The 17588-nt window shown below is 38.8% G+C and overlaps 1 protein-coding gene across 2 annotated transcripts in view; it reads left to right on the top strand.

Annotated features, from left to right (window-relative positions):
- Window positions 1-5092: 5092 nt before the first annotated feature.
- Window positions 5093-17588, top strand: part of LOC306884960 (NHS-like protein 3) — a 48784-nt gene continuing 36288 nt past the window's right edge. For both annotated transcript variants that reach the window (XM_079441233.1, XM_079441232.1), the window contains exons 1-2: window positions 5093-5315; window positions 7118-7409. In XM_079441233.1, coding sequence (XP_079297359.1) covers window positions 7172-7409 — 238 coding nt within the window. In that variant the 5' untranslated portion in view covers window positions 5093-5315; window positions 7118-7171. The remainder of the gene's footprint in view (window positions 5316-7117; window positions 7410-17588) is intronic.

Genomic DNA, 17588 nt, shown 5'->3' with positions numbered 1-17588 from the left:
AACTTACTGCAGCCAGAACAGGAGCCCGAGGGTAGTGTTTGATTCTCAATTAAACCAAAATGCTATCTCAACACAATCTTATTTGTAGTTGGTTATGTTTAGGGGACTTTCTTGCATACTATTTTTTTCCGAAATATCTAAAATTTTCGTACGTTGCAGATTGTATAAATTATTGCACAAAATTGCCACCTCATGAAATAGTTTTTCCATGAGATCAGTTTGAATAGGTCGACCTTCACCTTCTCTGTTCACTCTTCTTCTGACATGAAACTGAATTAAACTAACTCCCGTACTGTACATCATCACTAACATACATATACTCAACGCAAATGTTCATTTGTTAAAATACTTATCCAGCCCCAATTGGTCCATGCTTTGAAACTGTCTTTGGAAGTGTCTTCTTTGGAATTTAGCTGCACCGCAAAACTAACAACACAACAAAACTAACTCATCCCATTACATACAACAAAGCTACTAACATTATCTTCATGATAAATTGCTTGTGCTTTCCTCATTTGTAAATCACTTTGGTTAAAACTAAAAATAAATGTTTCTTGCAAGCAATCCTTTGGTAACCTTGAGAAAGGCTTGATTTATCTAGCTGGAAATGAGGAAATGTTCCATTTTCCCAATGCAATCCAATGATCAAAGGATTTGGCAAGGTTGAGTTTCTTCTAGTGGCAAATGATTGTGTATAGTAGTACTCAAAATATACCCGCAGTTTGAGCTCCATACTTTCACAACAAAACACTGAGGCTTTTGTGAAGGTAGAGAATGACTGTTTTCTTCATAGTTGCTATAACAACATTTAAACATTTCAATGTGTTCATAGGGACTGCGTTTAAGTCTGACTCACAGTAACCCCACCCAATCCCCCACAAGTCTCTCTCTCTATACAATACAGAGGTTGCTGACAGAACATCCATGGCATATTTTAACCTTGTTTGAAGCTACACATGAACTCTGTAGTCCTGCAATGGTTAATGATCATGTCAGACTGCAATCTGTGGCTGGCTGAAGAAAATTGTGTGCATGTATCTTCACTCCGTGACCCTAGAAAACAGATCCAGATTGTGATCCCTAGATAGTGCTGATTTACTGGATCATAGCTGGTCCAGCCCAGTGCAAGGAAGGAGGCCAGGGCCCGAGGTTCTCCATCTGTGCTTTTCAAAGCAGAAAGAAAGTCAAACAAGCTCTGAAAATAAGCAGGCTTGTGTTTACAGAGCATATTGAGTCGTTCCTGGGTACATATCCTGACACACACGTCTCCCTTATCTCTGTTTACAGTCACTAAATTTTCCTGTAAATGGCCATGGCGTGGTGGAAAATACATCGACAACACATTAAACATAGTTCCTGAAGGGTTGCGCCAGACAACAAAGCTTTATTTCTTTGCAGAGCCTGAAATAATACTATCATTTTAGTTTGTTGTCTCTTTTTCAGATTCAGATAAAAGGAACTCAGAAATCAGATTGTTTGTGAGACTCTAGAGTAAACATTGACAGACTGCTTTGACACATCTCTGAAAAATCCCACAGGACGAATCAAGAGCCCCACAGTTTCACAGTAACATACTATATGAATGAATCAGATGGCAGAGCACATTTCTATCATGACAAGATTTTAGCATGGTAAAGGATATGACAGTGTTAATGTATTTGGTCTTTGCGGAATAGATCTGCTACACTGCTGCTGTTGGTTATTACTGTGCGTTCACACCGGCAAATTCACGGCAAATTCACTCTGGCCGCCCTGCCAGCGACGCTGTAGAAAGATTCGTTGACTCTCTGATGATCGAGCGCTTGGTCTTGTATTTAAAGGAGCCGCAAAGGAAACAAGCAGGTTGATCTTGTGCAGACTGACCACAAGTAGGGTATAAGTTAACCTCATGAAATATTTTAATTGTGAAAGTAAGAAATTGATCGATGGAAAGAACTTAATTATAGTTACATGTTTGGTAACTAAATAAACCAATAAAAGCCATTTGTGGTGTGTTTTTGTGTTCATGGTTAATTGCTAAATTAGTCTAATTTCAACATGCAGTTTATAGGAGACTTACTAGCCTAGGTCTTTAATTGACATTAACATTAATTTGTGCGCAGCCTACATTCCAAACTGTCCTGGTTGAAGTGTAGCCTAAATGCAATTGGTCAAATCGGTGTTGTTTTGAGGAAATGAACTATATTTCCGCTGAAAAACAAGCGTTCTAGCGTGAAAATGCTTGGGAACTAATGTGGTCGGAACCAAAGTTTACAGGAGTGTGTTCTCTGGAACCCTCTCAAGCGGAGGACTTCTACATTCCGATTGGTTGCCGCCCAACCGCGTCATAGCTCATTACCATAAAGTTGAACTGACTTCAACTCTTCTCGACGCTCTCACCGTCCAAGACACGCCGCACCGCTCTCACCGGAGCTCGCCGCCGGCTCACATTGAAAATGAATGACTTCCGGCCACTTTGACGCTCTCGCCGGCGGCGGTGTGAACACACAGTTACTGTTGTTGTAGATTATTGCTGCTGCTGCAAAGCAAGTACAAGGAACTTGCTACTGCCAGTACATATGCCGAAACGGTGCTGTGTGTATTTAAGACATACTGCTGCTGCACAAGTAGCATATATAATAACCCGTAGCAGATGTATACAGGTGGAGCTGGGGAGGTGGAGGGTTTCAGAGGAACTCTGAAAGCTTGCTGTGAAACGCTCTAGTGGATGCTAACCAGCCATTTAAATGTAAAGCAGTAAGCTCATATATGCAACATGAACCAATCAGCTTGTACCTAGTAGTTTAACGTTGTGAATATCCTCAATTAATGTTAACGACCCATCAGTCTGCACCATCTAGAGTTTCATGACAGAACTTGGCATTCATTCAAGATGGATAAGATTAATGCTAAAACTAAAAACATATAGACTAAAATAAAGCTAAAATATCCCACACATATTTTTGAGTATTGTAAGTGAAAACAGTAATATTGTGATTAAAAATAAACTTTTTTTGTTGTTTTAATGTTTTAAAGTGTAATTTATTCCAGTAATGGCAAAGCTGAATCTTGAGTGTCATTATTCCAGTCTTCAGTGTCACATGATCTTTCAGAATTCATTCTTATATCCTGATTTCCTGACTACTCAAGAAACATTTATTACTATTATCAGTAGTTGTTAAACTGTTGTGCTGCATTATATTTTTGTGGAAACTGATACATTTTTTTTTTTTTTTTGCAGGATTTTTTGGAAATTTAAAAGAACAGAATTTATCTGAAATAGAAATATTTTGTAACATTATAAAGGGCTTTAATGTCACTTGATAATTTTAATGCATCATTGCTAAATAAAAATATTAATCTCTTAATTTACAAAAATCCTCAAACATTAAGATAACAGGTTAATAAATAGGCTGCCATAGTCCATACTACCTTTAGCCTGTACAATGAACATGAAAGCATTAGCAACAGACAGAAAACATCATTTCAGAGGATATTGTCAGAATGGCAACATTAAAATCTTTGAGTTAGCTCACCGTCAGCTAGGATTTAAAATGAAACCAGATGAGCTGGGTAACAGATCCCTTGCCACCGATTCCCACGGGACATGACATCACTATTAGCTCTGCTATTCTTAGCCTGCTTTCTGTGGCTTCTCTGTGCTGCTAAAGAACGAAAATAGCGAATTCACAGCAACCAAGCTCTCAAAGTTCAAGAGAAAATTCCCTAGTGGGTGAATCACCGTCAGAGGTTAAAGAGCTACTCGGTACATTAAGGAGACAAGTCTCTGCACATACCCTCCTTTAACCGTTTCCACTGGTTACCAGACCTCATTAAGGCAGACAGTGGCCCCAGGAGTATTTGGACACTCTTTAAAATGTATGGCTGTCACTATATTAGCTACAAAAATATATTAAAATAGCCTATAAGATACAAAATATAAAATAGCATCTGCAAATAATTGGTGGTAGACAGTTTCTCACAGCTGACCTCAACAAGCTGGTCTCAAGATGATGGTGATTTTAATGTAATTATGAAGTCAGTTTCCTTCAAGTTCACACAGGTGTCCTATCAGAGCAATCCAGTGTTAGTTTAGTGTCAGTGATGTACTATTATAGTTTTTATTATGTGAATTCGAATTAGATTTTTTTTAAATGACCATTTTCATTTTAGATAAAGTTGTAATTATTTTTGTCATTATTTATTTATTTAAATATGTCAATAGTTCTTATACATTTTTATGTCAGTCTTAGTTATTTTAGTACTTAAAAGTTAAATGCTAAAGTGTTGCCTTGGCAACTAGTTGAATTACGTAATTCCAGTTACTGTTTATTTTATTTAAAATAAGGGAAATGTTTTCTGTTTTAGTTTTGATTTTAGCTGTATGATAATGACCTTAACAGGTGTAGTTGATCATTTTAATTATGAACATGATCCACTAGCATTTCAAACCACAAAGTGTCCAGACACTTGTCTTCTTTTTGAACAGGAAATCTATTGTTTGATCATTTAAAAATACTTTCTTTTGTCCGTTTTGCTTGTCCTATCTGTCTTAACAATAAATATCACTTTATTTGATGTTCTGCTATCTGATATAATAAACTTACTTTTACTATACTTTTAGGAGCCAAAAGAGGACCTTTTTCCATGTTTTGGTTTATTCCTTTATTTTTAGCCTCACTCTCATAGCTAGTAGTGTACAGTACTGTAGCCTCTAAGCCTGTCAATCATGTCCAAAGACACGCTACATCTCAGGTTTCCAGAGTCCATAAATCACCTGTAGCTCATAATGAACATGTGGCGTGTGCAGTGCTCGTCTATTTTTCATATGCCGAACACAATGATCAGCCTTTTGGCTTCATGTCAATGCTTCAAAGCCTGGATGGTGTCTCTCCACCACCTCTGATTAGGATGAGATAGTATAAGTTAACAAAAACCAATGAGTGCGTGAGGAAGAGAAACAGGAGGAGTGGACAGACGATGTCTAAGAGCGATAAGTGAAGGTAGAGAGGAGTGAAACGGTGTGTACATTGTGGTGGGAGCGTGAGAGAGGGAGAAAGAGAGAGAGCGATAAGAGGAGGAGAGAGTCGGGGAGGGAGGGAGGCAGCTTGTCATTGTGAAATAGTTGGGTGGAATACACGTGTGAACTGCAGTTCCTCTCTGCACTGCACTGCGCTGAATGGTGACCAGGAGACAGGACAGGAGGGGGAGGACTGACCAGCATGGAGCTCCACTCACCCAAAAAGAGCTGAATAAACAGTACAACACAGCACTGCAGCAAAGACAAGACACACACTGAGAAACACAGACAAAAGGACGCAAGAAAGGAAAGCAAGGTACCCTCTGGTGTTTTTGTGCACTTTTGTGTGTGTGTTGCCACATAAAATGTGTGTTTGGGAATGTGACGACTGTTTTGAGTTGCATGCTGTAGTTCTGTAAGTGTGATGGTGTGTTAGAGTTTGGGTTTATGAGTGTGTAATTGGGGTGTGTGTTACTCCATCCAGAGATTTTGTTGTTGTCGAATTATTGTACTGAGGTAAGATTGAGAGAGAAATACAGAATACATGGTCATCAGCAAACCGGAGCTCTTGTGGGTGAGTTGGATATAGTAGAGTTTAGTTCTGAATATTTTCTCAGAGGGAGAGGAACTTCACTGCCTGCTTTTGCATGAAAATTAAGTTTTTTTTTTCTCCCATACACTCTTCTACTTTTATTTTGTCTCTCATACCTCCAGTTCTCGCACCATGACAGATTAGAAGGCTTAGCAAGAATAAACGTTTTCAGGGAATGAGGGTGTAGACGCTACATTTGCAAGTGAATGCTGAAATGGGACTTGCAAGTACCTGATACAGAACACATGTGAGGCATCTTTGGAGAGGGAGTAATAGTAATTTTTCTCAGATTTCACTGTTTCTATGGGTACTAAGAGAGACTTGATATAGACACAGTAGCTGAAGTGGCTGCTGACTTCTGGGCATTTCTTCTGTTACACAGAAGTGTGGCGTAATGCAAGATCTGGGCATAATAATGATAATGAAAACGTTGTGGGTTCAGTCCCCGATTAGTGCCGTCCACCCCAGGTTGCTCAAGAGGGACTGGAACTGTAACAAATGTTCTGATCCTGGTTCTTGGTCCTGGAAAACATTCCAAACAGATATTTGGATTAAAACTGAGATTGGACTTGAACATTATTATAACCCTGTTTGATTTTATGGCTAGATAATAGTTAGGAGTTGTGATTTGTTAGAAAAAAATATTTTAACAAAACTGCTTTGCCGCTTATTGACATTTGGAGAAACTTTCATCCACCAGGTCAAAGTCATGTGGTGCAACCAGCATACAAAAAAGCAGAAAACAGGATATTATATTGCAATATTCATGAATATTTACATTTATTCATTTAGCTGACGCTTTTATCCAAAGCGACTTACAATTGCTATATATGTCAGAGGTCGCACGCCTCTGGAGCAACTAGGAGTTAAGTGTCTTGCTCAGGGACACATTGGTGTCTCACAGTGGAGAGAACCCGGGTCTCTCACACCAAAGGCATGTGTCTTATCCACTGCGCCATCACCACCAACACACTCTGAATATTCAATATTCAGAGTGTGTTGAGGTCCATTAGTCTTGTAACATTTCAAATGATCTGACATAATTGTATGACAAGGTAAGTTCAAGTTGTAAAATGTCATGTGGTGCAACTGCCCAAAAACTTACTGATATTTATGAATTAATCATAATAAAAATCTGCCAAGAATACTTAAAGTATTTTAAATTAAAATATATACTGTATATATATTTATTTATTTATTTTTTTAAAGTGTTTGAAAAATAAATAAATAAATATATATACAGTATATATTTATTTATTTATTTTTTAAAGGGTTTGTAGGATGTGTAAATTCCAATGTTTACAAAGTGGTGTTACTTTATGGTTACACCACTTGACATTTTTGGAGACAATAAATTGAATATTTTCTTGAAAATGGTTCATAACATTTTTCAAAACCATATGAAGAAAAAAAAAATTATTGGACACACTTACATGTTATTGAGCCACACGTCATTTTCTTATTATTTTTCTTCTTTTCTGAAATGTAAATGTTCATGTTTCTTCTCTCTCTTGATGTTGTGGCAGGTGTTTTGAGTGGAATAGGAGAGCAGTCAGAGATCAGTGATCACTGGTCTCAGGATGTCCAGGAGCAGCTCTGCGGGGGATCTGGTGCCCAAAGACATTACTGAGATCCTGGCCTTGCAGCAGGCCAGTAAGAAGAAACGGGGTTCATCCTTGGGCCGGGCTTTCAGCTGGTTCAAGGGCAGTAAACGCAAGAGGAGTCTCAGTAATGGGCATAGCCGGTCAGGAGGTCCATGTGGAAGGTCTGGAGAGAGCACTACAGCCAAACAGATTCATGCCAGTGGTGACTCTAAAGGTAAGCAAAAACTCCTTGCTTGCTTCAAATGCAGTGTATTTATAACTAGTTGTGTATTAGCAGGTTTGTATTTGAAGAATTGGATTAGTTGATGCTAATCACAGATGCCTGATTTTGATACCATACATGGAAAGATTTCAAAATACCATAAAGTTTGGTTTTAGCCACGTTCTCTGGTGCCAGTCTGTCCAAACCTTGAACGTGGAATTTTGTTCTTGCTTTATTTGAATGGTTATCACTGGGACATCACTTATTCAAGCAGGATTAGGCTACAATCACAAGGACATGTCTTCTCTGGAATGGCTTATCTGCTATTTTGTTGTTTCTTTTTGCTTTATGTCTTCCTACTTTACACTTGCTTTTGGTTTCAACTTTTTTACTGCAAAGACAAAACAGTGTTGACATGCTATTATGTGTCTCTGAACAAATCAGTGGGATTGTGTGGTGTGGTCACGGGTGAATGTTTTCTTAGCGTATCAGTTTGAATGCAACATAACAAGAATTGTCATATTAAGTATCATCCAGCACCAGTGTTGCCAGATTGGATGGAAGATTTCCAGCACAAAAGCTCACCAAAACCCGCCCACTCCAACAACAACAACAGCAGCAACAAACGAAAAAAACGCCCAAAACATTAACTGTCAATATAATGTGATAATGTTCTTGCCCTGCCATGTAAGGACCTTTTTTAACTATTTAAAACAAAATAATTATGACAAAATAATATAAAAATGGATAAATCTCACAGGAAACGGATCAAATCAAGGCAAATACAAAAAAGAGAATTACCAAATATAACTACAATATGCAGGCAGACACTATGTCAAAACGGCAATCAAAAAATTAACCGATTCCCTCGAGAAAAAAAAGTGCATTATTTTCAATGTCAACAATCATAAGCCAATTTAAATGCAAAAAGTGCCCAATAAAATTACTAGACTTAATGACTACAGACCTGTGGCCCTAACGTCTGTAGACATTAAATCATTTGAAAGACTGGTTTTGGCTTATCTGAAGGACATCACTGGACCCTTACTGGACCCCCTGCAGTTTGCCTACAGAGCAAACAGGTCTGTGGATGATGCTGTCAACATGGGACTGCACTTCATCCTGCAGCATCTGGACAGACCAGGGACTTATGTGAGGATCCTGTTTGTGGACTTCAGCTCCGCTTTTAACACCATCACGGAAAGTCTACAAAATAAACTAACCCAGCTCTCCGTCCCCACCTCCGTCTGTCAGTGGATCAACAGCTTCCTGACAGACAGACAGCAGTTAGTAAAGCTTGGCAAATTCACATCCAGCACTCGAACCATCAGCACTGGAGCTCCTCAGGGCTGCGTACTCTCCCCACTGCTATTCTCCCTCTACACCAACGACTGCACCTCTAAAGACCCCTCTGTCAAGCTCCTGAAGTTTGCAGACGACACCACACTGATTGGCCTCATCCAGGACGGTGACGAGTCTGCTTACAGACAGGAGGTTAAGGAGCTGGCTGTCTGGTGCAGTCTTAACAACCTGGAGCTTAACACGCTCAAAACTGTGGAGATGATCGTGGACTTCAGGAGAAACCCCCCTGCTCTCCCCCCACTCACCATCATGAACAGCACTGTGACTGCAGTGGAGTCATTCAGATTCCAAGGCACCACCATCTCTCAGGACCTGAAGTGGGATATTCTCATAGACTCCATTGTCAGAAAGGCCCAGCAGAGGTTGTACTTTCTTCGCCAGCTGAGGAAGTTCAACCTGACGCAGGAACTGCTGAAACAGTTCTACTCCGCCGTCATTGAATCCATCCTCTGCACTTCTAAAACTGTCTGGTTCAGCTCAGCTACCAAATCTGACCTCCGAAGACTACGGAGGGTATTCCGGATTGCTGAGCAAATCATTGGTGCAACCCTCCCCACTCTCCAAGAACTGTACTCATCCAGAGTGAGCAAAAGAGCTGGTAAAATCACTCTGGACCCCTCACATCCAGCACACTCCCTCTTTGAACTGTTACCGTCTGGTCGATGCTACAGAGCTCTGAGCACCAGAACGACCAGACACAGAAACAGTTTCTTCCCTCAGGCAATCCATCTCATGAACACTCAACAATAAATGTGGAACACACAACTATAATACACTATCCATTCACCACACTCACTTATTTTATTTTCTAATTACTAATTTGCACATACTTGACCTGTACATACTAGGTGTCTATATTATATATTGTGTTTTTGCTGCTTTGTACATTTCCTATTTGTTTATTTGTTGTTATTCTTTTATTATCTGTGTCCTGTCCTGTTGCTGTATTTCTGTTGCACTGTGGAGCTTCTGTCACTACAACAAATTCCTTGTATGTGTAAACATACTTGGCCAATAAAGCTCATTCTCATTCTCATATAAATGATTGGAATAACTAATGTAATTGGCAGGTATTTCACATTTGTTCATGCACACATCATGACAGTTAAAACTGTGTCACTCATTAATACATACTGTATGATAATCCGACCTTAAAAAAATCAACAACAGTGAAGTGCTTACCTCCCTGTCACACTTTAACTTCAGACAGAACTAGATAGTCTTTCATGGAGAACATATATTACAGAACTTGGCACAGTCCCATATTCAGTTTTGATTTTGATTAAATTATTCAACCGTGCTCTGATTTCAGTTACAATGATATTAGAGCCTTCGTGTCTTCTCCCTCCATAGGTTTAATTCACATTTTGAGAGTTAAATCACTCTTCTACTCTTTTCCGTGTAATTTATATTTATATTTGGCATTGTGATCACTTGAATATACAGCTATTCATTCAAAATCTGATCCCTTATCATGCTAAAAACCCATCAACTCATGAATCATCACATCTGTCTGCTGATCCCTAGTGATTGGCTAAAAGCGCGGTTGGCAACGTCAACATCAGCATCAGCCGTTTCTGCAGTGTGCGTGTGTGTTTTGTAACGTCATAATGACTGATTGGCTGAAGTACATGCACATTTGGGTTTTGTTTGTTAACCAATTAGTCTATACAATTTAGATATTTGAAAACCACCAAACCAGCCCAAATTTTTTCCACCTGCCCAAGTCAGTTTTTACTCGTACATGAAATTCTAAACTGCCCAATCTGGCAACACTGCGCAGCCCCTGTAGGAAGGTGAATTACTCAAATATGGCCGAGGTAGGCTATATAGATCTGTTTTATTATCTTATCTTACTAGAAGCACCCTATCAACACCCAAGCAACACCATACATTTAAGAAAAAAAACAACAACTAGAAGCCACCTAGAAACATTTTAGCAACCAGGAAAGTTTGGGGTGGTTTCATAGCACTTCCATAGCAACACCTAGCAACTGCCAATATCTTCCTAGCAAGACCCTATCAATGCTCAAGTAAACACCCAAGACAAGCTAGCAACATCCTAACACCCTACACGTAAGCACTAGAAACACTTTAACAACCACCCAGAACTTCCTGGGAATACTCTAGCAACCACCCATATCTTCCTAGCAACACCCTATCAACACTCAAGCAACCACCCACAAGGTAGCACCACCCTAGCAACCACCTACACCTAATGTAAATCCTTGCAACCACCCAGAACTTCCCAGGAACAATGTATCAATGCTCTAGCAATCACCTAGCAACACTATAGCAACAAGCTAGAAACACCCTATAATCCACCCACAACCACTATAATAACACCCACCCTATCAACTGCTTTAGAAATAAACTAAAATTTTGAGAGAGATGTGCTGTAATTAGACTTCCAGCAAGAGGATTGAGGATCTCTGCCATGTGACATCTGCTCACAAAACCCTGTGTGGAACCTAAGATTGTAAGAACAATATTGGACACTACATTCGGCATTATATCCCCAACCTTTCTGCTAAGTGGTCTTGGGAAAGTTTTGCAAAGCCGGCCCCTGGGGTCCTCTTGGACACTGACTCTTTAAAACCTACTGGACCACTTTTATGTAGAGGTCCAACCAGAAGAGCAGAAGACTATGTAAAAAGTCTCAGTTTCTGGATTTTTCTCCTACTGCCCCCACAAGTCTCACACTCCCTCTGTTACACTGAAAAAGCAAGTAGACTTTGAGTTGCCAGAGTCTGTGAGTTAACAGGCACTTGGGACTTTAGCTGGACATACACAGAGAATAACATGTCATTCAGAGTCTTCTAGTCTCATATTCTCTTCTTAAACTTCACAATTTATAGCATTTTCTGGTCTTTATGAGAGGGCGACAAAGCCAACGTGTGGAAAGGTCTGAGAGATGAAACATGCTGTGTTATTGAAAGATGACTGATTTTTCTGAAATGCTTTGTAATATTACATCCTTTTTCTTTACCTCATAATCTCTTTTTTTATCTGGTTTCGCAGTCTCCAACCCAAAAAGTACATTTAATTTTAATGGATATGTACTTGTAGTTTTACTGCATATCTTAAAAGTATTTGGTAACACTTTATTTTAGGGTCTCTGGTTCTTGGCTCGTAATCATAGGGGAACAACTTTTGGTGCTATGTAGAACCATAAGAGGTGCCATATTGCATTGTATTTCTTCAACAAAAATGGTTCTAAACAGCACCAACAGTGGTTCTTTGGCTCGTAAAGAACCTTTAAAGGAGCTTAACAGGTTCTTTGTACGGCAGTGGTGCTTTATAGCACCTTAATCACCCCAAAGAACCACTGAAGAACCATACATGAGCTTAACAGGTTCTGTATATGGTAGCGGTGCCAAAGAACCGGTGAAGAACCGCAGAAGAACCACTGAAGCACCAAGATTTGGTGCTATACAGCACCAAAAGTGGATCCCCTATGATTACGAGCCAAATAACCACTTTTAGTGCTATATAGTACAATTTTTTTAGAGTGATAAAGTTCTACTGAAGTCCTACATAAGTGGGCCAAAAACTAAAGTTCAGCCAATTATATTTCATATCAATTTAAACTATAATACATTTTCAATTAATTGCAATTCAAAGTTAAGTATTCAATAACATTAAAATAATGTTATAATAATAATTAAAATTATTATTTTAATTTACAGCCACAGCCATATCACCCTGTAGCCCAAGACTGGTTGCCCACTGAAGCTAAGCAGGGTTGAGCCTGGTCAGTACCTGGATGGGAGACCTCCGGTGAAAACTAGGTTGCTGTTGGAAGAGGTGCTAGTGAGGCCAGCAGGGGGTGCTCACCCTGCGGTCTGTGTGGGTCCTAATGCCCCAGTATAGTGACGGGGACACTATACTGTCAAAAAGCACCGTCTTTCGGATGAGACGTTAAACCGAGGTCCTGACTCTCTGTGGTCATTAAAAATCCCAGGATGTCTTTCGAAAAGAGTAGAGGTGTGACCTCGGCATCCTGGCCAAATTTCCCATTGGTCTCTGACCATCATGGCCTCCTAATCATCCCCTTACACTGATTGGCTTCATCACTCTGTCTCCTCTTCACCAGTAAGCTGGTGTGTGGTGGGCGTTCTGGCGCACTATGGCTGCCGTCGCATCATCCAGGTGGATGCTGCACACTGGTGGTGGACGAGGAGACACCACCCCTCACAATGTAGAGCGCTTTGAGTGCTTAGAAAAAGCAGAAAAGCGCTATATAAATGTAATGAATTATTATTATTATTATTATTAAAATAAAAATGTAAAGTATGAATTTAATTGCAATATTAAAAGTTACTAATTCACAGAAGATGATGTGAGTGGTGCATGTCTGTGCTTGGTTAGTAGCATATTTATTATATTGCTTAGCAGTTTCTAGGGTGCTGTGTGTAGATGCTACATGGCATTGTTATAGTTACATGAAGGCACAAGACCCGCAAGACTCTCATATTCCAGTCTATATACAGAAATAGGATTTGGGACATGCTGCTTCTTGTGTGCCCTTCCCCAAACAAATCAGTTGGGCTATCCTGATTCAGGACATTTTTGGGCTTAGGGGCTCAACAGTGCAGCACTAACTCCTTGCGTCACCCCTGTTTGACTGAGCTCAGCCTCTGTCTACCCCCCTCCCTCCAGCCAGAGGACTCTATCTGGTCCGGAAGCTTTTTGAGGGGTGAGATCACTGTGCATGGGATTCCCTTTAACGCAAAACATAGACACAGTAAATGTGACTTAACGTGACCTTAAAAAATATTTTTTTTTACTTTTAAATCAATACATAAAAGTTTCTGTAGTTGATGAAGCATGTGAGACTCTTATGACAAGTGTAGTGGAAATAAGAAAAAAAGTGAAGAAAGCAGATGTTACTTAACTGGTCATTCTTATTGTGGAAGCCAGACATCTGTTAACGATGATCTCGAATGCCAACATAGAATGATGACTTGTGGTCAAAAGGAGGAGGGTCAAATGAAACATGAGCTTCCTGTAATAGCTCTGAAATAAAGAACATGTGAATGTTTAATGGCGTTTGGAGACACTGATATACATCCCAACGCACGTCACAGAAACACAAAGGAACAGAGTGACAAAAGACAGTAATTTAATGTTCCGAGCGCTTCTCTGCCCAGAGGACGGTTAAAGAGCACATGAGGTCAGACTGGGAAACTGTAAAAGACAAAGTCTTGTGTAAAAAGTCTTGCAGAGTAGAATAATATGATGACATGTTTTCCTAAGAAGTAAAGTGTTGCTTAGAAGATTGTGAAGATAAGTAGGCCTTTACAAAATATACAACCACGGAATTCCACAGAAAACGCTGCAGATTTCTACAGAATAGGAACACCAGCCATTCAAGTTCAATAAATGCATGATCATTTAATAAATATCTTTGCATATTAAACAGCTCTCTGCTGTACTTTATTCTGATTGGTCATTCCCAATATGACGCAATCAAATGTTTTTTAATAATGACCACAAACTAAATTCCTGATTTTGGCTGACATGCATTCCAAGGGTTATAAAGTAATTCCAATATTTTGTTGACTACATTACAGTCGTAAATCAATTCTAAATATTACTTTGTCTTATTTCCAAACCAGTAACAGCATTTTGTACTGTTTGTAAAAAGTATTTTGACACTCAAAATCATTTTAGGTCACTGGAATATTGAAAATATTATTAAATATTAATGTACTCTGAAGTGTAACAGCTTCTCTGCTTCATGCCATGACCAAATTACGTACTCAGGTGTGCATTAATAATCAATAATGAATTAGTTTGGAGTCAATTATTCCATCAGAAAGAATCTAGTATTATCAGCTATACATTCAACACACTTTACAACATATAAAGCCACAATTCCACAGGTTTATCACAAATGATTTTTAAGTTTATTTTTGAAAGAACTATCTCACAAAAGCTTTATTTCATTACATACAGTAAAAATCATTCATTTTGTGAAGTACAATTTATTTATTTTTATTTTAGTATATTTTAAAATTAATTTATTGATTGAAAATCTGCCAGTTGTGCTGCTTAATAATTTTGTATATACATTTGTTATTATTTTTTTCAGGATAATTTGAATTTTATTTGAGATAGAAATCTTTTGTAACATGTCTTTACTATCACTTTTGGTCAATTTAATGTATCCTTGCTGAAAAAAAAGTATACATTTCTTAAAAAAAAAAATTCTCTGGCTGCAAACTTTTAAACCATAGTGTATTTTCATGGACACTTCATTCTATATATTACCCCGTCGAATAGAAACTTCTACATTTTCTGTGTATCCTTCGCCTTTGAGTCCCAATCAGCCAAGTCGTCTCATGTGTCTCAGTGTCTGTGGTTTTCATTATGTAACTCACAGTAATGATACACCTGTTGACATGATCGTTTCACGGTTTACCCCAACAAATTCTTGCCCTCTCTCACCCTTTTCCAGCCTGAGCATGAAAACAACCAGGCAGCTCACTGACAGCCTCTCACTACAGTCTTCATTTACATAAGAAAGCATTAAGTCTTTTTCTTATTACCACAAACCTGTCAGGGAGACTAAGGCACACTTCTCACACACCTCTTTTAAAGTCAAGATAAGTGGAATAAAACAAAGTCGCTAATCCCTTTGCAGTAAGATTTTACATAGCTTCAATAAACTATCTGAGTGCTGAACCTCTTAGCTGGACTGTTTGATTTTGGCTGATTTTGATGTTGGTGTAATGAAACAAGGACACTCTGACAGCATTAATGGATGAAATTGCAGTTTAGAGCTCCAGAGAGAAAGCACAGGAATGAGGAGAGTCTAAAAGAAGCTGCCAAGGTCACGAACAAGTTCTCTGACCTCTGACAATCCTCTCATGACCTCAGTCTGGGTCATGACGGTAACACCCAACTGCCCGGCAAACACACACAAGCTCAACAAGGGGTGCTGACACACCCACACTTTGCTGCTGTGAAACCAGATAACAGTATGGGGATATTTCCTGTTGTCATGGCAGCCGGCCCATGACCTCTTGACCTCTATATCTCTTTGTTCAGATTAATACCATTGGAGATGGAATAATCCAGTCGCTATGTCTATCAGGATATGTTTGCACAGCAGTATAAAGAAGTGTTACTTCTGTCATGTGGGTGGAACTCGATTATTTTTTTGGCTTTTCGTATGTATCTTGATGTATCTAATATTTTACAATGTATTTTGCTAAATTATGGCTGTAAGCTTTATTACCTTGGCTTTAAAGTTATAGTTCAGCCAGAAATGAAAATTGTGTCACCACTTACTTACCCTTATGTCATCTAAACTCGTGACTTACTTTCTTCAATTAATAAGGTAATTAAATGAGTAGCGGGTTAGGTGGATTCAATATAATGAAAATACATTACGACTTTAAAGGGTTAGTTCACCCAAAAATGAAAAATGTCATTAATTACTCACCCTCATGTTGTTCCAAACCCATAAGACCTTTGTTTATCTTCAGAACACAAATTAAGATATTTTTGATGAAATCCTAGATCTTTCTGACCCTTCATAGACAGCAATGCAACTGACACATTCAAGGCCCAAAAAGGTAGCAAGGACATCATTAAAATAGTCCATGTGACAGTGGTTCAACTGTAATGTTATGAAGCTACGAGAATACTTTTTGTCAGAACGCCAGCAGCACCACACACATGCATTGTGCTCAGGGTGCGAACTACGGGGGAGCTAGGGGGAGCTCGGCTCCCCTTAATAAGACATGGGCTCCCCTGAAAACGTGATTTGTGAAATTTTGGGGGGTCTCAAAAAATATTGACAATGTGTTATTTTGACGTGCAATTTCAGTTTTGTGTAATGTGATCATCGATTATTATGTGTAAAACTGCAAAAATATCTTCATGCATGACGGCGATTTAAACCTAATTCACTTCAATAAAGATAACTATACATGCTCTTCTTGTCATGAGCATCAAGGTGTGGGGGTGCTGCGGTGCAAATTCATTCCACTCATGTTTAGTGCATGTTAACTTAAAGATTCGTAGAAAAATATAAACGTTGGATTCAACATAGATCTGTGCGCGCAGTCCTTCAAATCCATTCTGCAGTTATCATCATATAGCTAGCTACCATGAACACAAGGCAGTTTAATTAGTTAAGTTTCGATTCACCTGCTGCAAGCCCTGTTAGCTCACCTCCCGCCGCACCGGGATGACAACCAAGAAGTAAGTCATTGCAATTTTTATAAAACAAATTATAAAATATATATATAATTGAACTATACCCCCCCCCCACGGTATAGTTCGAACACTGATTGTACTACTCTCAGAAAGCGGGTCGAACTCTGACACGGAAGAAAATACATTTTGAATAAAGTTGTTTTGTTTTCTTAGCGAACAAAAAGGATTCTTGTAGTTTTGAAATTATGGTTGAACCACTGATGTCACATAGACTATTTTAACAATGTCCTTACTACCTTTTTGGGCCTTGAACATGGTAGTTGCATTGCTATCTGCTGTATTTTATGAATGTAGATATTGTGAATTTTCAAGCCGTACATCTGCATTGCTGTACAATTGCATAGCAAAAAAAGGAAAGTTATTTCTGAGGTAGAACAAGTTTTTTTATGAAATGTTACCAAGACAAGAAAAATGCACTGAAGAGTTGTGCACAATAAGACCAAGAACACGTGTTAAAATAAACAGGATAAATTATGATTCCATGTTGATGTAATAAAACAGGCTGATTAAAAGGTGGTGGAATTTGTTCATACACTTGTGAAAGTTAAAATGCCTGCTAACCATGCTGGATTTCAGCATGTTAAAAAGCTGTGCGTC

The sequence above is a fragment of the Barbus barbus genome, assembly GCF_936440315.1.
Source record: "Barbus barbus genome assembly, chromosome: 19".
Lineage (NCBI taxonomy): Eukaryota > Metazoa > Chordata > Actinopteri > Cypriniformes > Cyprinidae > Barbus > Barbus barbus.
This window is presented reverse-complemented; position numbering and strand designations above follow the sequence as displayed.